The sequence below is a fragment of the Melopsittacus undulatus genome, chromosome 1 (assembly GCF_012275295.1).
Source record: "Melopsittacus undulatus isolate bMelUnd1 chromosome 1, bMelUnd1.mat.Z, whole genome shotgun sequence".
NCBI classification, from domain to species: Eukaryota; Metazoa; Chordata; class Aves; order Psittaciformes; family Psittaculidae; genus Melopsittacus; species Melopsittacus undulatus.
Window position 1 is genome coordinate 119,869,778 of NC_047527.1, and position 21,552 is coordinate 119,891,329.

Sequence of the window (21,552 nt, forward strand, 5' to 3'; positions counted from 1 at the left end):
CAGATCCTCTGTTTGCAAATTAACAGGAGGTCACCATTCCAGCTGGATCCTGGTTTTCCACATCCCCAGCCCACTTTGATGACTAAGCAAAGATCTGCTTATGTGAACAACCAGGAGCAAAGATGGGCGAATGTGAACCCAGGCAGGTGGCTGAAGATGGGATCTCATTTCGTTACTTGCCTCAAGACCTTCCAAAACCTTTGTGCAACTGAGCATACCAGCAGCTGCATCATGTCAAAAGAGGTTCCAGAAATTATAACAGAGCTCAACACCGTAAAAAAAAAATCTTTATTTTGGTTAAAATATGTATGTTTTCATAGAACATATATAATACTGCATCCAAAGATTTATTTTTTTAAAAATCAACAATATTATCTTCATGAGATATAAGCATGACATATACTACAACCCCCTAATATAATAGGATTTCCTTCAGTTTCTTTTTCTTATAACTTGCTGCTTATACAAAAAAAAATCACTGATCACTTTTTGCCTGTACTTGAGAAGCTTAGGCTGCAGAGCACATCTCACATCTCTCTGCCATTTTGGTCCCTTCCCCATCCCCTTACCACCTGAATTTCTGGTAGAGCAGTACAAGGAAGGATTCAGTAACCTTTGCCCCACACACTTTGAACATTAGAGATCCTGTACACAAACGACACATATCTTACTTGGCTGTCATTAAGGTATGAGGGTAAACTAATGCTGGGAGGAAGAGAGCTCTTCCTTGTTCAGCATCCATCCTGCTGTTCTGGGGGGCTAGTGGCTTCTGGGGGTGGAAGCAGGGGGTGTGTTCAGGCACGTGTGCATGTGGATCTGTGTGGGTACGTGTAGGTGCATGTAGACCTGAGTCACAATGGGCAGAATAGGGAAGATGCTATTAAACATCAAAGGTCATTCCAGTTTTGCTGAGCCCTGGAGGAGGTTTGGAACAACAGAAGAGGAACACGGAGCACCACTTACTTCTCTTACGCTCTTCTTAGGAGTTAGGGTGAATAGACAAGGGACAGTATACTGAGCAAAAGAGAGGGCCTGCACCTGTGTGAAAGCATGTTTGAGGTGCAGGAACTCAATGGCCTCATCTGATTTGTAGTTTAAGCTTGTCATTGCAGTGGCTTTATTTTAAACAGGTCCTGGCCAAGTTTTTACCTTTTTCTCTCACTCTCCAGATAAAGGAGGCTCATGATTTCATTTTGATATGCCTTCATAATATTTTTTCTTCTTTTTGATAATGCAAGTTAGCCTAATTATACAGCAGACTTGTTGATAATGTAATGTGACTGTTCTGAGTATTGGGGATTCCTCTCCCAGCCCTGTCGAATTCGTGTGAGAGGTTTGTCTAGACAAGGAAATATCAGCACAAATTTGACAACCAGCACCATGCATGGAATAATGAGGGAGAGCATATAGGCGTTTGGAAGATACCATCTGTACGATGATGGGCTCAGGAACCGTTTTCCCCCATAAACCAGTGTGTGTGCAGTGCACAAAATCAGCGTCAGATATCCCAGTTTGGACTAGGGGAGAACAAAGGAAAAAAAGAAAGAAGTGGAGGTTAAAGAAGTAAATTAATCCAGAACAAATGCAATATACAGGACACAGTAAGCTCTATGAAACATGTGAGCTTTGGGACTAATTGGGCACTGCTGAAATGAAACTGTTTTATATAATATAAAGACTCTTACTTTTTTTTTTATAGAAATTAATTCAAATGGATTTAGGTGAAACACATTTCTTTGGGGTTTTTTTTCTGCATCAACAATCCTGATAATTTTTGCTAGCTCATACATCCTGCCTGGTGGATGTCATATTTGTGAAAATACAGAGAAAACACTGCAATTCAGTGGAGAGATACAAGCTTTTATGTGCTGTAGTGCTAATCCATCCAGAAACACCATACTGTGCAAGTTTCTGGCCTTGATAAAACATTCATTGATAGCAATTTCCCTTTCCCTTGCCTCCCTTCCCCTGCCAGCCCAGCTCCTGCAGAGGCATGGCAGCTTGCACCGAGCTTCCTCCAAACGGGGTCTGAGATTATAGTGTTATCAAGGGCAGCCTGTTTATAAGCACATCAGTTTTTAAAGTCTGCAGAAAATGCCTGGCATTGAGAGTATCTGAGTTATAAAGTATTTTTTTCAGACCCATTTTAACTGAATTATCTTATGAACCAACAAAATTAACCCAATAAATGGCTAAAATATTCCACAATGTCAGCTTTCTGCTTGTCATTTAGGAGCTCACGTCTTCCCAATTTTCTGTTGTTAATGCAGTAATCCCCCTTGTACTATAAGCAGCCATCAGAGCAGCTGTGCTTCTTTACAGGTGAGCTGTATAGCTGTGCAGATTTTTCCCACTGTGTGGTGGTGAATAGTGCACACATCACATTTGGATATATTAATGGAGGAAAACCTTAGGTCTCTGTAAACCTGCCTGTGGTCATAGTTGAATAGGGAAGAAGGTGTTTCTAGAATAAGTCTTTTTCTTACCTGTACAAATCGAAATTCTCTCCAGTTGACATTGTTGCTGACTGAAGGTAAGGAAGTTATTCCCAGAAGAACAAACAAAAAAAATCCTAAAATCCCCAAAGCCACATAGGAGTCACTAATCCAGGCATTAGTGGTGTCAAGTGGTTCTGTTTTATTGTTCAGGACCTGAAGAAAAAAAGAGCTTATCTTAGTAACAGCAGTTTTAGGATCACTATGAGAAAAAATACCCTTTGAATTAACTAGGAAATAAATCTTATATATTAGCTCCCTGAAAATCATCAGATATTTACTTTTAATGCCTTCTCAAAAAGCAAAAGGGACATTATATTATGTACAGGTTCCATGTACCTGTAATAGTGATGTGTGTTTTACACTTCTGTAGGCCTGCTTTTGAGGACAGCTATATGATCCTCTGTTGTTATAAAAAGTCAGAAAGTTAAAATATGTGCTATTTTCAGAGGCAAAATATGAGCCATTATTAAAGGTATATTGAGAAATGGGGAAGTGTGTTTCTTTAAATTACTCTTAATGTTTACATTTCCACCACTTATTTTATTCATATGTAGACTATTTAGGAGGAAGACTGAGGCCAGAAATCCCCTCAACTCCGCATGATATCAACAAACATTGGATATACCAGGGGTTAAAAGGAACACGGAAACAGGAAAACAAACTTATTGTAAAGAATACTGAATTGCCCACATGAATTTCTGATGCTCAAGATAGAAAGATAGCATTTGTAACATGGCTGGAAAAAAAGAAGACATAGGAGAAGGAACAAACCTTACCTGGGAGATGATTCGACTGCTCATTCTCCATCTTACAAAGTAGCGGATTGGGATAACAAGAGTGTACAAAACATGCAGTGAAGCAAATGCCAAGGCTACTAGTCCTAGTTGTTTCCTGCACAGCATCCATTTGTCCAGCCAGTCTGGGAAACGGTGGTATTTGGTACCTCTGTATAACTGAATAATTGCAGCCAGTACACCAGGAAGATAAACCAAGGCTAGAAGGATGAGTGCCAATATAGGGCAGATCCGATTTGGAATGGAAATTGCGATAAAGAATGAAAAGTCTTCGTTTTCATAAACATAAGGATAAATCACGTTGCGAATCAAACAGTAGAAGAAGAAGAATGCAGCTAGGCCAAAGGACAAAAGGACGGGAAACTTCCACATTGGAAAGAGCCGCAGAGGGTAATTTTCTATTTCCTGAGCAGCCAAGAGGGATCCCTGATCTAATGGAGTGAGACCCAGTGCACGAACAATATTCATCACCATTTGTTTAGCTTCCATGTCATCTCCACAGACAAATACCTGCAGCCAAAACCAAACAGAACCTTTATTTAGACAGACCTTAATGACATTCTCCATTGCCATCTTGCCTAGGTATGGATGATGAGCACAAGCTTCCTAAGTACTTGTTGGCTTCCCTGCTGGCTCTGATTTATATAGGCAAAAAGTAGCATATAGATACTTTCTTGGCCAACAAGTCCAAGAACAAGGAATATGAAACTTTAAGATTGTTTCAAGTGACAAAATGTTGTATCTGAAAAGGACGATGTGTAACACACTTAGTACAAATCTTTCCCTAGAAGACTTCTGAAGACCTGCAAGCACTTTGGAAGCACAAGATTTTATAGGAGTAAATAGGAGCAAAAGTCCTCCAGGGAACTGGGGACAGAGAACTTTAAAACATGATTGTCCTGTCAAAAAAGTAAATATTATTTTTCTTCAAGTTTAGTAAAATAGCGAACAAATCATCTTTTCTCTGTGTGTGTGCAAGACAGTACTCTTTTGGAACTTTAGAAAGGGGTCAATTTTTGCTGTCACTGGTATGATGAAGTCCTGTAGAGCTGAGGCTTGGAAGTCCTTGGGTTTGTAATTTAGCCAAAACCATTTATCTGGCAGCAGAAAGTGGAGCTAGCAACGGTTGAGCAGCTGTCTGAATCTGTTGGCTGTAAAAGAGCACTGTCCCTCGCAATGCCAGAAGACAGGGTAATAATAAATGGTTTGCCTTCAGGTAAGCCGCTGTGTTGCTTTCTATGAACAGTTCTGTGCCTGCTGGCTTGTGGTTAGGGAGCTGGTTAAAAGCACACACTGTTGTTGTGGTAAACTTCCATGGTGATGAATTCTCATTTAAAAAACTTTCTGAATTTATTCACCTTCCAGCTCACTTCTGTTGGCCCTATACATTCTGTTGCCCCATTATATCCATTGCCTCCTTGTTTTTGCTTTCCTAATTCTATTTTTGCATTCATATATTCCTCCTGTCTCCTTTCTGTTTAACTTTACAATTGCAGTGAACAAATGATGTAACCCTCATTTCCTCCTGATCTGCCGTCTCTCTTTGTATCTCCGCTATCTTTCTTTCCTTGCTTCTCTAGTGTCTCCAAACACCTTCCTGAGTTCAGAGGCAAGCTATTGATATTCCTTGTCATGCTGTATTACAGGCCAAAAGCAAATTTCAGCTTACATTTAAATTTAAATGGTTGATTATACCATCTCAATCCTGTCTGATTTGTATATCCCATGTGTGTTTTGTCTAGCTGTGAAGAAGCTATATAATACTTAACTATAAGGCATAGGAAACCCTGGTTTCTCAGACTTACCTGCCGGCTTGCATCCAGTGTGCCTGACTGCAAGGCCCAGGCTGACACAGTGTTAAAGGCTTTCACAACCTTAGCTCCGGGCACCAGCTGAGCGAGGTACTCTGCATTGGATTCAGGATGCTCGTTTATTTTTAAGTTGTTGCTTACGTCCACCAGGACTTTTCCATGGAGGATTTCTGTTAGTGATGTAAGGAAGTTGTAATGCTGCCTCTGGATTGCTATGATGATGATAGCAGCTTTCTGTGCTGCCTCTGCGTGGCTCAACACCTCTGCACCCTTGGGAATCAGGCTGGATATCTTTGTGCTCCGGCTTCCAAACACAACGGGATAGCCAGATTGAATCATTTTATGCCCCAGGGCTCTTCCAAAATCTCCAGTTCCAAATATGCACACTGTCTCTCTTTTGTTAGAGGTGTTAGGAGCCAAAGCCATAATGTTGGAAGAATTTTTATCCATCTGTTAAAAAAAGAAAGTAATAGGAACAAATAAAGCAAAACATCAGTCTCTTGGCAATGAAAGTTTAGTGTCCATTCTGGTGATACAAAATAGATACCTGAAAGTTTGCTTGCCTCTTCGTATGCTTATTGCACACTCTTTGAAACACACACTCTCAGAAGATTTCTGTACAGTTTTTAAAAAACAGTTCTGATTATTCACCTCTCCGTCTTTTACAGCACCCTCTTTTCCATCCAGTTCATGGATTTTAATATTGAGCTGAACTGTTGCAGTTTTCTTCTCTCAAAGGGAAAGAAGGAGGAAAAGATACAGGAGCACAGACAGCAAGGGTTGTGTGTGTTTTTGAGTGATTTCTGCTTGCTTATGCTATATAAAAGCATTGTAGAGGAGTGTGTTTCTAATCAGATTAGAATCTGGAAGGCCTTTTATAAAATACTTGAATAGGAGATATTATAAAAGGTAACTGTAAACCTTTCTGTTGTCTTCAGTATTTCCTTAATATGACTTGTCAGTGCTGGTTTATTTTATTATTGTTCTTTAATTTCCTGAAGAATGTCTTGTGAAGCATTTGGACAGTGGAATTGGAACATTTAACGTTGACCATAGATTTTTGATATTTATATATTACTCAATAAATTTCCATTTGAGGTTTTTATTTATCCTGCTTTATCACTGTACCTGGAAGCTTTGAAGTCTTTAATGTATTATCTATGCCATAGCACTACCTATGCTCTGTACTCGCAGAGTGACACCCATGATACAAATACCAAATCAGAAAGGTCTGCTCCAAAGGTCCATGTGCTGTGGTCCTCACTTGACAAAAGGTGAACTCAGACTGGAAACCTTAGGCCCCGAGAGAAACCTCCAGCAGGAGATCTTGAGACTGCCTTCTCTTGGCCTGGCCAGCAATTTAGTACTGGCTGTTTTCAAGCCATTCAATTTGCAGGAGCCCTGATTCAAGACTCACTGCATCACAGGTAACTGTCTTAATTAAAGCTGTGGGAATGAGTGATTTCTCAATTTTCAGGAAAAAAAATGCATGGAATAAATAGTTAGCTATTATTAGTTAGCTAATGACTTTGCTACTGCTGATTATTAACACTTTGCTTACATTATTCTGTGAAGCTCCATTAAGAATGAAAGTGCCATCTGAAAATACTGGGGTGATGTTCTTAATTTTCTTTAATATTTTTCTCTAGCCAGAACAGTTTTTGCTTTTTAAAAACCTGGAACAATTTTAAATTGTTTGGCCAAAAACTTGCATTAGTTTGGTTACTAAAAGAATCAAGCCTGAACTTTCCCTACACTACAGTTCTGTGACTTAGAGTTAAGGACCATGAATCAAGGATGCATACATCTTTTTGGCCAGTGCTGTCAGGTGTTAGCTTCACTACCAAGAGAGGCAGGGAAATGCTTATCCTGAGACTCATATGTGAAGATTTTGGCTTGAGCAAGCTCTCTATACAGCTAGCATAGCCCTCAGTTGGCATCAGTGTCTACTTAGCACTGTTCTTGCAGTGAGCTGTGGGAGCCCTGGGATTTAGACAGCTGCCAAGAGAGTTTGTTTCTGATCAGCAGGCAAAGGCATCAACTCGGGCAGAGAAGGGCGTGAGAATCAGTGTTCTTGTAGCCTGTGTGGCATGTGCAGGTCCCATGGGAGGCTTTGTCAGCCCCAGATCTCCTGAAACGCAGGCCCAGCTACCCAGCTGGACTCTGTGTACTTTGTCAAGTAACATACTGAGCATGAAAACAGAGCCTCAAAAGAACACATCTGAATGTCTCCTGCATATTTGTGTGCTCTGACACATGCATACAAATGCAAAATACTTTGACATATTTGAAAATCATTCCCTGAGGGCTTTATTAATGTCCCATGAGGCTCTAATATGACTAAAGTGATAAAATTCCTTTTTAGGTATAGTTTTTATTTCAAAAAGAAGAATTGTATATGTAATATTAATGAATGGTCCAGCTCAGTACCTAGTAACCTTCCTTTTGTAATGTTTCCTTTTAACAAAGTAGGCTTGTGTCTAAAAGGAAAAATAAAATTTATTTGTAACATGGGATTGTCCAGTTGAAAATGTCTCTTTTTGCCCTCAAGAAATCATTAAGTTATTGTTGAGTGAGCTATGCAGATCATTCTCCTCTTGAAAGTAAGACTGCAAGAACCCCAGAACTCAAAAGGATGATATCAGGTAATATATTTAGTAGATCAGTTAAAGTTACGTTTTGTTTGAGCTCATGAAAGTTTTTAATATAGACATGAATCCAACAGCAAGAAATAAATCTATAAAGTGCTTCTGTTTTTCACTGATACTGAACATCTCATTTGCTAGTAAGCACTGAACTCATCTTGCCAGAAAAGAGAAAAAGACGGAGATGAAAAGAAATATTAATGTAAGGAACTTTTTTTCTTTTTGTCAAAATACAGTTTCTTGGAGCACTGTCTAAGATGTAAAAGGACTTGTACAAGGTAGTGGATATTACTTCATAGAAAAGGGAAGAGAGTTGAAACTGCCTTTAGTACTGGAGGTCTAATTTAGCTGAATGCCACTTTTTCACTTTGCCTGTATGGAGTAAGCTGAATTTGCCTTCTCTTTTCAAGAATTACTTCATAGGGGTGCCCATGTTATGATGCGATGGTACACTTTATATATTAGAAATAAAGTGGTCACCAATTAATCTTTTAACAAATACATTTGGAAGCTGACATCAGTTCAACAGTGCATCTGCTACTTAATCACATGTAAGACAAGGCAAGTTTGCTGTTAAATCCCAGACCTTCTGGACCATGTTTCCTTCCAACAAAGACAGAAATTAACTTAGTTTTCTCCACTGAATCCTTTTTTCTTTCTTCCAACATGCCTTTGTGCCAGCTGGCTGATGTCAAATTAATGGGAGGTTGTAGGCTTTGTAGTGAACTTCTGGAAGTTACTTCAGGTAGTAGGTTATGAGCATAGAGACAGTGCATAGATAAATTCTGGCTTTGCTGTGTGAATTTGAAGAAAATGCAGCCTATGATGGCAGCTGGGTGGGTATAAAGTCAGAACAAGGAAAATGGCCTTGCAGAGTCCATGACAGCGATAATGGCAATTCGAGAAGATAGCAATTTTCTATAAGACAAGGTGTTTTATTGTCCCACATCAGTGTGAGAAATGGAAAGCAGAAGCACATTGCAAAGGCCACAGGGCCACCCTGGTGTCTGGGAGCTCAGCCCAAACAGCTGATGGCAGTGGGAGTCAGCTCTGTGCCTATAGGTTATGCTGAGCACACCCAAAGCACTAGAGGAAAACAGAAATGCCAGGAAAGAAACATGTTGTAATTATTATCTGTTCTTTTTTATATGTAGCAACACACTATCTGAGAATAAGCCATAGAGATTTGTTTCCATGCATTGTATTTTTGCTTATATCCAGACCCCTAACATTAGAGCACCAGTGATGCCTTTTGTTATTTGAAAGATAATCCATTTAAGCTTCTGTAATGACTGTGGGGTTTTTTTTCTGCATTGTTCCTGTATTATTATACACTGAATTATCCTATTTTAAGGAAAATGGTGGTAATTTCTGAGTTTACTTGGTCAGTAATGAAAAAAAGAGGCGCTGAAAATAAAAGGCTAACTGCAAAACTGTTGTTTCTATCCACTACATAAACTGCACAGGGGAACTGAATAAAGGTACAATTCAGCAGTTACATGTAAATACTTCAGTATGTAGGAATTTGAATGAAGTCAGGCAGATTGCATTGTACATGGGAAAAAGGAAGGATTTCCTGTCAGAAGCAATGCCACAGGTGAAGTACAGTGCCAAAAGCAGAAAGGCAGAGATGGAACTGAGACATAGGCTGGGGTGGATAATGACAAGATCAGAAAGATATAACATGGAATGGCAGATGGGAGGTCAGTGGAATGATTTCAAAAGTAGAGAGACAAGATGAAAGGATCTGGAAAGAGCAATTTTATTATTTACATTTAAAAATGAAGCAAACCAAATAACTCTGGTAGTGATCTCAAGAGATTATCTAGTCCATCTCCCTCCCTAAGGCAGGATGAAATTTATTTAAATGGTGTGTGATGGATGCTTGTCTAACCTGCTTGTAAAGCCTTCTTGTGTTGTGGATGCTGAAGTCTTCCTTGCTTACTGCTTTCTCAAGTGTATGATTAGGCAGATTTTCCTACATGTAATCTGTATTGCATCCTCCACTGTGCTCACAGGTGTCAATTTGCTCCCTTTTTCTTTGTAGCAGCTTTTGTTGGACATGAAAGCGGTTCCCATTTCACCCTTTTCTTCCCTAAAGGAAACAACCCCAGATCTTTGCCTGCAACTCATGCTTCTGAGATTAGAGATATTTCTTATGTCTTTCTTCTGATCTTTCTAGGCTAAACTGCTCCAAATGTTAAAGCTGGGTCTAAAACTGAATACAATACTCTTGTTGAGATCTTACCAGATAGAAAAGGATTGCTTTATTTGCCTTATAGACAACACATCATCCCACTGTCACATTTGCCTTATTCACAACAGCTGATTCATAGTCAGTTTGTGATGCATTAAGGCTATGAGTACTTTAACAAGTAGTGTGTAGCAACAGGAACCAAAATGTGGAGTGAAACAGCTGGTGCTGACTGTATGATGTTCACTCTTCTCATGTATCAGATATTTCCACCCTGGACTAACTTTGTTCTAGTACCACAGCCTGAATGCCCACTAGCAGCTGCAGTGCATTGGGATGCAAATAAAGCATGTCTTCTGGCTCATCCTTCATGGTAAGAATCTAGTCTCATATGCTCCAAGAGGTTTGTGTGGTGTAAAGCAAAGCTTGAAAAGTGGTGATCTGCTTCTACATCTGATCAGAACTGAAATATTAGGGTAAATGCATCTTGTTACTCCCAATCTTTTAATTGGACTGCTCCCACGCCTCTTGCTCCACCATCAATTTCTTTGTTTCTTTCTGACTCAGAGATGTCTCATGCACTTGTCCCTGTTGAATAGCACCATATTTTTTCAAACTGTAGCTTCAATCTGTCAAGACAATTTTGATTTCTAAGCCTGTCCTCTAATGTGCTTTCAGCCCTTTTCAACTTTGTCAGATTGTCAGCTTTAATAAGCATAGTGTCTATTCTACCATCTATGCCATTTAACAAAATTCTGGAACAGGATTTTTGCCAGGAGAGACCCCCTGTATATCTGCAATAAATGTAGTCTTCCATTTTGACAGCGATTAACTGAGAGATTGAAAATGTTTCTTTTGCTAGTTCTGCAGAACCTTTCCTTAATTTAGGCTGCATTTTCCTATTACTTTTGAAAATCTTCTCTAAAATTTACCATACTACAAACTTCACTCATGTCAAATTGCATAGCATCTGTGATTCACAAGGCCTGTTATCCTGTCATAAAAGAAAATGAGGTTGGTTTGGAATGATTTGTTCTTGATTAATCCATTTGCCTATAACCTATTTCTTTCTTATCTTCTATTTGCTTCCTCTGTTTGAGAATTGTATTAAATGGATTGGGGCATAATTCTGCACCTCCTCTTTCATTTACTTTTCAAGATGGCTGTTGTTCTTGCATTTCCAGTCTTTCAAAACTTTACCTCTTCTACACAGTTCTTAAAGATAGTTATCAATGTCTGTGGAAATGCTTCAGTTATGCCCTGAACAAAATTAATTCCATTGCCCTTGCTAATCTCAGGTCATTTAAGTCACCTGAGCACGGCCCCATCTCTTTCATCTGTTGCCTAGTGGGAATTTTTGGCTCTTTGCTACTGATGTAAACCCCTTTTGTCATGGTTGACCCTTCCAGTGAAGAAAGAGCAAAGTACACATTACAGAGTTGTCTTTTTTGGGGTCATTAGTCAATGGCTTTCTCTCAGTTGAGTGGTGGATCCGTTCTCTCTTTGATTTTCCTTTAACAGTTTATGTTTTTACAGGAAGCTTCTTGTTATCCTAGATGTACCTTACTAATTACGTTTCTGGTTGTGCTGTGTCTTCAAATCTCATCAATGTATTAGTACTATTCTTCCATGCTTGTCCATAGGTTTTGATTTATATATGTTGTTTGAATTTCAGTTCTTTGTTTCTGAAGAACTCACAGCTCTAGCCACTTAGCTGCCTTACTGCAGTCCTTGCTCTGCATAGCAGTCTTTGTGTCTTTGCTTTTAACCATTTCTTTAAGCAGCTGCCAAATCTTCTGACCTAATTTTATTCTCAAATTGTACTTATGGAACATCACCTTCCCACCTTTAGAATCTAATACATTCTGCTTATTATTCTGGTGGTGGACAAATCAGTTTTTGAGGACTTGATCTCATCTGGTGGCCTGTAATGGCTCCCAGCTATGACAGAACCTCTGTGTTTTCCTATTATTTTCCAAAAAACTTCTAGGGTCTATGTTCTTTTATCTTTTGATTCAGAGCAAAAGCTTAGAAGATGAAGCAGGATAGAAGGACTATGAGAAGATAAACAGTCAGATTGTTGCCAGGAGTTTGTTCCAAAGCCATGTAAAATAAAGATTTATAAGTAGAGTAAGGAGAGAGTTAATGGACAACACAGCTCTGATCCAGGTAGCTTATGGTGTTGACTACTCTAGGAACTAGTCTCAAGATTTATAACACTGATCCATATATCTTTTTTTTTTTTTCTTAAGCTGATTGATTGTAAAAATCATAATCCCAAGGTTGGTCAGTCATAAAGATGATATGCAGAACAATTATTAAGGGAGTGTACCTTTAAAAAGTGAAGTATCAAAGGCCTTCTTTCAATGTAAATTAAATATTTTGACTGCTATTTCCTTGTAAGTAACAGCGGGATGTTTTGTATGTTCACTAACCTTTGGTGTTTAACCCTGCTGGTACAGTAGTGAAACCAGGACATCTGGGATAAATAGTTTGCATTCAGGCCATGCCCTCCTGTAGATCTCATTTTAAGCTGCTGATGACATCTTACATCTCACCTTAACTCCACTTTTCTTTTAACACAGAGGATTTGTCTGTTTCTGTTTCTGGGTTTTTTTTTGTTTGTTTGTTTTTTTTGTTGTTTTTTTTTTTTTTTCCAAATCTCTCATTATCATTACAGCAAGGATTAGCATTTCTCACACAGCATCCACATATTTAAATCCTTAAGCCTCTGCAAAAGGTCTTTTCAGCCAAATCTCTGTATCTCTCTGGTCAGGAAGCACCTGAAAGCATGCAGTTTCTTATGTGGGTTCAAGACCTTGTTTACATAGTTTGAACATAGGACTGAGCACATTGCAGATCATTTCACTCATTTCACCAACACAGATTCAAAGCATGTCTCATACCAAACACTTTGAAAACATATTCTCACCACCACAGATTGAAACTCCAACATGCTGTTGGACTTGACATGATTACACGTCTTAATCCTGCTGGGCAACTGTGAGCTAATCTTGAATTGGTATTTATGGCAGAACTGGTGAAAATAAACACTTCAGAGGTGTCCTGCAGACATTCCTCATACCGCTTTGAACAGGCTAAAGAGGTTTAATCAGTTTTGCTTCCCAAATGCCTCTATGTACACCTGATCCTTCCCTACCTGAAAAAATCATCCTTCTCAATCATGGGTGGGCAGCACTTGTGGTAACCATGGTGCTTTGACACCATGCTAATGACATGTACTCATGATGGTGGCAGAAAGAACAGTGCCTACAACCAGAAGTGTCAAAGACAGTGGAAATGACCTTTCCCTTTCCTTTTGTCTTTCCCTTTCTCTTTTCCTCTCCCTCTCCATTTTTTTTACCCTTTAGTTTTCTCTTTGCTTTTTTCCTTTTCCCTCTCCCTCTCCCTTTCCCCTTTTCCATTTTCCCTTTCCCCTTTTCCTTTTTCCTTTTCTCTTCCCTTTCCCTTTCCTTTTTTACATTAAGCCTCTTTTTACATTGTTTCTTTCAAATCCCTGGATACCTGCAGAGGGGCATGGTGAGCTTTAACCACATAAATAAATAAATAATTTCATATTTTTTTTTGAATGGTACTTTTTTCAATGGTGATTTTTAGTTTCTCGTGCTGTCAAGTTCCCCAGAGTTAAACAGCTTTGCTCAGGAATAGACTTAATTCTCATAATTGTCCTAGGTGTTTATTGCATGTACTGGCAAGTAGAAATCATCCCCAAATGTCTTTTATTTCTTTTTTTGTAAATGAGAATCCTGCTTTGTCTTGTCATCTATGATCAAAAGCTGTGCATTAGACAAAAGTGTCCTAATAAGCTAAAATTACACATAGTGCCCTATTAAATATAGCAGAAAAAGAGAATGAATAATACTTAATTTCTTGCATATGTAGTACTGCAGCTTTGGAAGTATCTTTATGAACTATTTCACACATGCATAATGTTTAGTAATCCTGGTGTAGCTTGGAAAATAGGTGAAATGCAATCTAAAAAGTCTTCTCAGAAAGACACATACACTACTCTGAGGCAATCTTATTTACTTAAAATTTCATTTTACCATTCCCACAGAGAAAGAATGCACTCTATAACAAATACTGTTTCTTATAAACTGACACTTTTAGAACCAAATCTGCCCTAAATTATAAACTGCATTTTCTGTTGCTTGATACACCTAAAACTGAAAGCATGTAGCTAAACTGCTCTCCCATGATTAATCCAGTACTTAAAAAACATACATAAACGAAATAGCAGAATAGCTCCTAACAAATGTATTTCAACAAATTATTCATGAATTTTCTTTCAAGCAAATGAATATCTGCTGTTCTTCTCAGCAGAAAATCCTGGGCTCTGAGTTTTGACAAAGCTGATAAAAAAATAATTGTTTGAGACAATAAATCCTCCTACAGAGGACATTGCATTTCCCACATCTTCACTTTTTATCAGGAGAACACTAAAGCTGCCTGGAGGCTCTTCAAACAGATGAAGTATAGGGCTAAATAGATGTGCTTAATGTTGTCTAAATCATAGTGAAGTACTGAGAGGGCTGGAAACCTCACCACCTCCAGCTGCTCCCATAAACACATAAGACCCAGCTATAACTTGAGTAATTTCCTCAGTCTTCTCAGGGCTGTTGTACTGCTCTGAGGTATGTAGGTATTAAGTTTTAACCCAGCCTAGTCAAGTGCAAGGAAAAGGAAAATATTTCATAAAACTCTTGAAGGTGAGCAAGGGTGAGAAGGAGAGACAGACCTGCCTACAGTGCAGGCGCACTGGACTTACCCCAGGTGACCCAGGAGATGTCCTGGGACCTTGAAAAACATGTTTACAGATCCCCCATGTGGAGGAGCACCTCCTGGGTTCCTGCTGATTCTCCCTCACTGTGAAGCTATTACTTTGAGCATCTTTTATCTGCCATTTAGAGACATTAACAAATAGCTCTGTCTCACAGAAAAATAACACTAGAAATAATGAAAGCCTGGCTTCCTATGGGTTTGTGTTTCTTGACTGATTACAAGTACTGATTGAAGCTTCTTTCCAATCACAGCAGACGATTCCTATAACATTTCTTCTCATGGATTTTTACATCTTTTAAATGTATGTAGTCACAGTATAATTTTTCATTTTTCATGACTCTTCTGTGGGGCCTGCAGCTGCATTTTTTCATGCAAAAGAAGGAAAATGGATCCCTCTCTCTTCCTGGTAAATTTGTTTGAAATTGTCACTGAAAAAAATGATTGAGGAACGTGTATAAACATACATACATTCATGTACATCTGCATGATCAGAGGAATCTCACTTCCTACAGAAATGAGGCTAAGGTGATGGACACCCTAAAAAGTTCATGATGTACACACACCCACATGTGTGTCTACCACCAAAAGGGAAGCAAACGAGTGAGAAATGGCTTTTCAGTTGTGACCCTGTATCATTGAATCTACGGAAGAACACAGAAGATGAGGTAGGGCACACTATTTGGGATGCCTTTACTGAGAGCCCACCAGTAGGATACATGGAGACTGGAATTAGCTGGCATTACACTAGCAACCAACCAAAATCAGACCTTCAGAGTACTAAGAAATGTGAGAGTTCAAAGCCACATATTTATTATGAGCTCTAGGAGCCTGACTGTTTTCCCATTTACACTAATGGAACTGTTGATTCTCAGTTAGCTTGCTTATGGACTAGGTTGGCACAAGTGGGAAGAAAATGAAGCCCAGTTGCTTCTTAACACCTGTGATAAAATCAAAGGTGAAGTGGCTGCTGCAATGCAGTGACAATGTTCTTGGCTGTGTTATGCTCTTAGAAATCTGAAGAGTGAGAGGGAAAGTATGATGAGAAATTTAAGAAAAACAAGCATGAACATGAAGGTTTCTTGCCAAAACAAATATATGTGGATTTGCAACATGTCTGGAATGGGGCCAAGCAGATTTTACAGATTTTACTCTGTGTTCTTGGTTACACAAGCCTAAACACAAAAATGTGTTTAAAGATATGATTTAACAGTGGATGACTTTATCAGCTCCCTTATTCACTTAATATAAAGTACATTAAGTGTATCTACTTGCTTCTTTTGGTTTCCTTTTTTTCATTTGGTTTCCTTTCTTTCTTTTACATAGACTTGAACATTTTCCTCTCCCACTTGACTGCGTTTGAGTGGCACCTGCAGAGGCATGCCTGCCTTCAGGACAAAATGAATGCTGATAATTTCATAAATAAAGAAATCATGCTCCTCACAAAAAAAAAAAGAGACAGTTTTAAATGCTGTTGCATTTTTCAGCAAGAAAAAATTCTTATCAGGCGATTTTAAAAAACTAGGTTTTTCTCAAGATGGAAGAAATTCTCCTTATTACTGAGCCAGTAATTTCAGGGTAGCATCCTATACCGAGAAATTGAAAGATACAGGGCTTTTTTTCTTGACAGAGATCCTTTTTTGTTCACCTCAGATTTTTCAGATGCCGGGGCTGAGCATTGTAATGGTAATCCCTAACCTGGCAAGCAAGATGAGTGCGCACAGCAGTGGGTTACTGACTCCTAGCCCAGGCATTGGTACAAAGGAAACCTCCCTGCCAGAGAACTGCCTGTGAGCTACAGCCCTTAGAGCACAGCACTGCCACCAAATTGCTCATCGTGCAGCACAGGGCAGCCAGCATTATCCTGTGCTATTGTCCACCGTGCAGAAGCATAGGAAACTTTACACAAGACCTCTTACAAATCTCTCTGCCTGTGCCCTCTTATGCAGGGCCTGCCACCTTCAGAGAGAAATCACCCTGCTTTCTGCCTTCTGCTTTCTCCTGGGTCTTAGGCAAGGCCAGTGGGTGTATCTTGTTCCTCTGTGAAATATGTGGGGTCAAGACATCAGTTACACTTTTTGCTCTGCATATCAAGACCATGCAATAGGCAAGAAATGAGTATGACAGGCCCTATCTATGCAATTGGAAAGAAGGGAAAGGCATTTGGGATGTGATATGGAACAGAGACGAATGAAAAGCTTCTGTTTTCTTACTAAACTTAGCTGAAGAGGAAAGAAGAGAATGCCAGGAGGTATGAAACAAAGTGTCATGCTGCTTTTGTAATTGCCTAATTGGACAAAATAATTGTCTCCTGCAGGGTAACCCTCTCTTGCGGCTCCAGCAAGGAAACACAATACAAAATGAGGAACTGGATTTTCTGAATAAACCTATTGTCTTTATTGCATTACCATTTTATGCTATTGCGATTATTGCATAATTACCCACTTGTTGTGAGTACTCATACCTTTTAATGTATTTCCTGCTCTCACAGTCCTTATAGCATAGGACCACCCAGAGAAATCCTTTATCAAACATTCCTGTGCTCTAATGATGCCAGAAAATGTTTTGTTCTTTGGCAATCAACTTCACTAAATTTCACAGCTCTTAAGGCCTATTTATCTAGAGGCCTACAGAAACTTGCTCACGTAGTTGGTATCACTAATGGATTGATGACAGGCAGCAGTAAAACCCTTTGATCCCAGTCCTCAGGTGCTGTAACTTGTCTGAGGTGGATGGCTGAGCTGCTTCCTCCATTGATCAAGCAGTTTGTATCAGATTATTATAATTAAGCACCTTTGAAGTGCCAACTTATATGAAGCTCTGGTGCAGTTCAGGTTGTGGAAGTCAAATGAAATTTATTAATATTCTCATTTTTATGGGACATCATGCTGGCTATGGAAATGGTTTTTCTACACATTCAGATTTGTCCTGCTGAGGCTGCTCTGCCTGGGAAAAGCACATGGAGGGAAATCAACCAGAGCTGAGAACCTGTCCTCACTCCTGATTTAATCTTAACCTCATGTTTTATTAAGCAAGTCATGGGATCTGCATCTCTCAGCAGAGCTTTAGGCCCAGCCTTGCTGCTGAACCAAGGTGATCTGTGGCACTTTGCCAGTGTGACACACAAAGCAGCTCAGCCAAGCATGAGAAGAACAGTCCTGAGCCATGTAGCCTGAAACTGTGCCTGAAACTGTGCCTCCACCACCAAAGTCAGAGCATTCCTCCAGTAATACCCCCAGGAAAGGGTCACCTCACCAATTTAGTAAAGAAAATCACTTTTGCCATTGTGCCTCAGGGTTGTACTCAGTAGTCACTATGAGGCTGGGAGGCAGCTTTGTCAACCTTCTAATTAATGCTTTTGCTGGCAGCTATTCCCTCTCCTCCTCTGTTTCCGAGAATCATGGATATAACCAGCACTCACCCAGGCTGCCACCCACTGCCTGGCACAGCCCTGCTGGAGTACCCTGCCCAAACTGCAGCAGCAGACAGGAGAGAGCTGTCATCAGCAGCCCAGAAAATGCTTCATGAGGATGTTTGAGAGTGCACTCATTTCTCACAGCCCTGTCCACAACATCAAGTAAGTGGATTTGCTATTTCATTTGCTGTGCTCTCACTAAGGGGAGTACATGTTGGAGAAATTTTGGAAATGAAGAGAGCATGTGGGTCTAAACAATGATGCCAAAAGAGATAAAAAACACACTGATTTTTATTCTAGAGCATGCAGGGACAAAACCTTGCATGTGTGAACTGCAATAAGCTTCTTTAAAGGTGATATTCAAATAACTGTCCCTACTTTTTCTTCCCTAGAAACACCTTTTCAAAAGCCAAAGTCAATTTATATTAAAATCTAAATAGAATGAAAAGTAAGTAAAAATGCCAACATCTATAAAACATCCACAGAAGATGTTTAAGAAGTTTCAGTTCCACTCTGCTAGCACTGTCACTAAGAATGGGAGAAACGGTGGGCTCAAATCTTGAAGTTACCAGTTAAACAGGTTGTAATAAAACTAGTTGGAAAGCAGTGAGGGAGGCCTTAAAATATGCAGTTTTTAACTGCTCTCCTTGAAAATCTCAGTTGCTGTCTGTGTTTTTGAAAGACTGGGTTTGCGGGGAGGAAAAGGTGGTGCTGAGCACCCCATGCCCATGATAGGTACATTGCTGCGGTTTTTGCTTTGAATGAGCTGTGGTCTGGTCCTGTGAGCTTAATTGCTGTTAGCAGTGGATTGTATTGTTTCACCCAAGAGCAGCTGACACTGCGTGTCACCTGCCTGCTCTGCGATGTGAAACATGGCACTGTAGGTGATGGGAGACAACTGAGTCAGCTGCCAAGTGAGCTCCTGCTCTGAAATAAAGCACTAAGGTAGGCAATGCACTTTGTTTGTTGTTTCTCACCGCAAAGTAAACCCTTTATCTGGTTATCATTTTCGCCTATAACTAAGAGAAGTAATTAAAAAAGTGCCATCTGCCCAAAACTGTACAAATATGAAAAGTGCTTAATAAGTTTGTATGAGAAAATTGTAATATGGAAAAAGAAAGTACAGGGATGCTTGATTTCTCAATGACAATTGGAATATTTTGGTATGTAATTACAAAACTACTTCATGCTACTCTAAGTCATTGCTATGGAAAAATTTAGGAGCTTTGGGAAGGCCACATCTAAAAAATAATTTACATCTTCCAGTAATTACTGGAATTACTGGAATTGCTGCATCATTTTATAAAGTCTCAACAGTGTTGGAAAAATTGACTTATAGTCTGAATGACAGTTTGTGTGGCAGATTTAGAGGGGATATGAAATTTTCCCATATCAAAGCTGAAAAAGAGTTCTGACAACTGCAAATTCTCTCAGAATTAATAACGTGGAGCTGTTATAAGACAATATTTAAGAAAAATTAATTTCTTTTTGCAGCATTGAAGCCAATTGCTTATAAAATATTAAAAAGGATTAAAATTTGTGTGCTGCCTAAGCAGGAAGAGAAAATGTGATATCATAGAATCATAAAAGAATCATTAATTCCAACTGTTATTAGTGCAAGCTTATGATTTGGGGTAAATCAAGTACCCTTGGAGTATCTGCACTTGCTACTAAAATTCAAAATAGAATCTTGGCTCTGGCTTAGGAAAGAATATTCACTTTCTAGCTTCATCGTTTAAAATCCACTGACCAATCCTTATTTGCAGAAGCTTTCTCTACTTAACTATTGCAAGCACCTCTGGAAGATTAAATAAACTTATCTGCTGTGTAAACTCTCTGAATACCAATTGACTTATCTGAAGTTCTGGTTTGTCCTAACTTTACAGATACAAATCTTTCCCTATGTCAACTTTTAATGACTAATATGTTGTATAATGTCAACACAAAACCAAGAGACATGGCCTGGTTTTGTATTTTTCTGGCCAGCAGGGAGAAAGGCTGGCATAAAATTTTAGCAGGAGACTTACAAATTTAAGTTCAAGCCCACCTAACTCCCCCCAGGTTGACAGTTTAGCCATTCTGCTCCCCATTCCCACCTGCAGAGGCAAGACAAACTTATGTCTCATCTATGTGAAACTCACCTGTGCACTTAACCTGCTGCAGTCCTCCTAGGCAAGGCAGTGCTTTTGCAGCTGGTGAGATGCTGCTTGTGTTGGAGCAAGAGACCTCAGGAGCTGCAGACAGGTCCTATCACTGGAAGCAGAGTGCTGAAACCCCAGCAGCCTGGCCAGCATTTATGTAGTGGAAGCCAGGGTGAGTGCACAGGAGAGGGTGAAATGAGGGGATGTTGCAAGCCTCATCTGGCTGTGTGGGTTGAAAGAACTTCCCGTCAAAGTCTCAGGGAAAGTCCCAGCCTTTGTATTTACAGCTGAAGTGAAGCTGTGGTTGCTTTTGTCATGCTGGTGCTGACTTACCCCTTGGCTATTGGCCAGAACTAAGGTTTGGCTGCGTTTGCCCACTCTTGGAAGACTAACCCGAGAATCCCAGAAGCCAAAAATGTTGTTGCAATCATTTGCCTGGAAGGGGAGCTGCTTTTTTTTGTGTTAGGGCTCTCCTGTGACATTCCAGCTGTGGGTAGGGACAGTAAGAATGTCACATTGAAAGGAATTTGGCATTCGGGTGGCTGAAAGCACCTGCTCTCTGAGGTTCTTTAGATATTCTTGGCAGCTACAATGATCCTGTGGACCCGAAGCCTGCAATGGATATGTATTGAGAAATGAGCTTTTAAGGGATAACCCCCTGAGAAGATGCAAAGCTCTTCATGTTACACATCTGTTTAGAATGGAAGATAATTCAAGACAGATGCCTTGAACATCAAGAGATCAATGAATTGCATCATAGTCCAGATAGGAGAAAGGGGATAAGAGAGTCCCACTAGCAGAGATTTTAAAAGAAGCTTGGAAAATAAATTGAAAGGGATTTAAATAGTATTGCACTCTAGATTTGCAAGCAATGTCTGCCAGTAAAAAAGAAGAAAGCAGAAGAAAAAGATTTTTTACGTCAGCTTGCCTTTGGGAGACTTACTGGAAAAAGTAGGAAAATACACTAAAAGGGGAAAAGAGAACTTAAAACATAAAGCTGATCTCTAAAAAAAAAAAAAGAAAGAAATGACAGTAGTTCCATTCAGAGCAATCTGTGACTGTGCTAAGGCTGAAGAAACTATTTCTGAGAGCTTGAGTTCTAGAGAAGAGGTCAGATTGAGTTTGATATTTAGGACAGTAACAGCTCATGTCACTTGTGCACTGTTACAAAAAGCACAAGCCAATGTGATGCTTGAACCACTGGAAATGATCCAGGAGTTGAAAAAGGTGACATCACTTAGGAAGACAGTGGAA

At 39.5% G+C, this 21,552-nt stretch overlaps 1 protein-coding gene and 1 long non-coding RNA gene across 3 annotated transcripts in view; one reads left to right on the top strand and one right to left on the bottom strand.

Annotated features, from left to right (window-relative positions):
- Positions 1-332: 332 nt before the first annotated feature.
- On the bottom strand, positions 333-20,449 carry STEAP4 (STEAP4 metalloreductase). The gene is made up of 5 exons (XM_005152944.3): positions 20,299-20,449; positions 5,098-5,553; positions 3,275-3,802; positions 2,487-2,651; positions 333-1,517 (listed from the first exon to the last, which is right to left on the bottom strand). The coding sequence occupies exons 2-5, from the start codon at positions 5,551-5,553 to the stop codon at positions 1,248-1,250; spliced, it is 1,419 nt and encodes a 472-aa protein (XP_005153001.3). The 5' UTR covers positions 20,299-20,449; the 3' UTR covers positions 333-1,247.
- LOC115947160 (uncharacterized) overlaps positions 18,193-21,552 on the top strand; it is a 35,881-nt gene continuing 32,521 nt past the window's right edge. Inside the window, exon 1 of one of the 2 annotated variants that reach the window (XR_004081117.2) lies at positions 18,193-18,319. This is a non-coding gene — a long non-coding RNA (uncharacterized lncRNA). Of the gene's footprint in view, positions 18,320-19,046; positions 19,103-21,552 lie in introns of those variants that run through there. The other variant, XR_004550090.1, reaches the window with a different exon arrangement.

Coding starts and splice junctions, on each gene's coding strand:
- STEAP4 (XM_005152944.3), bottom strand. CDS start 5,553: ATGGATAAAAATTCTTCCAACATTATGGCTTTGGCTCCTAACACCTCT. Junction 3,803..5,097: donor CACTGGATGCAAGCCGGCAG/GTAAGTCTGAGA, acceptor TTTTGGCTGCAG/GTATTTGTCTGTGGAGATGA. Junction 1,518..2,486: donor GAGAATTTCGATTTGTACAG/GTAAGAAAAAGA, acceptor GTTCTCCCCTAG/TCCAAACTGGGATATCTGAC.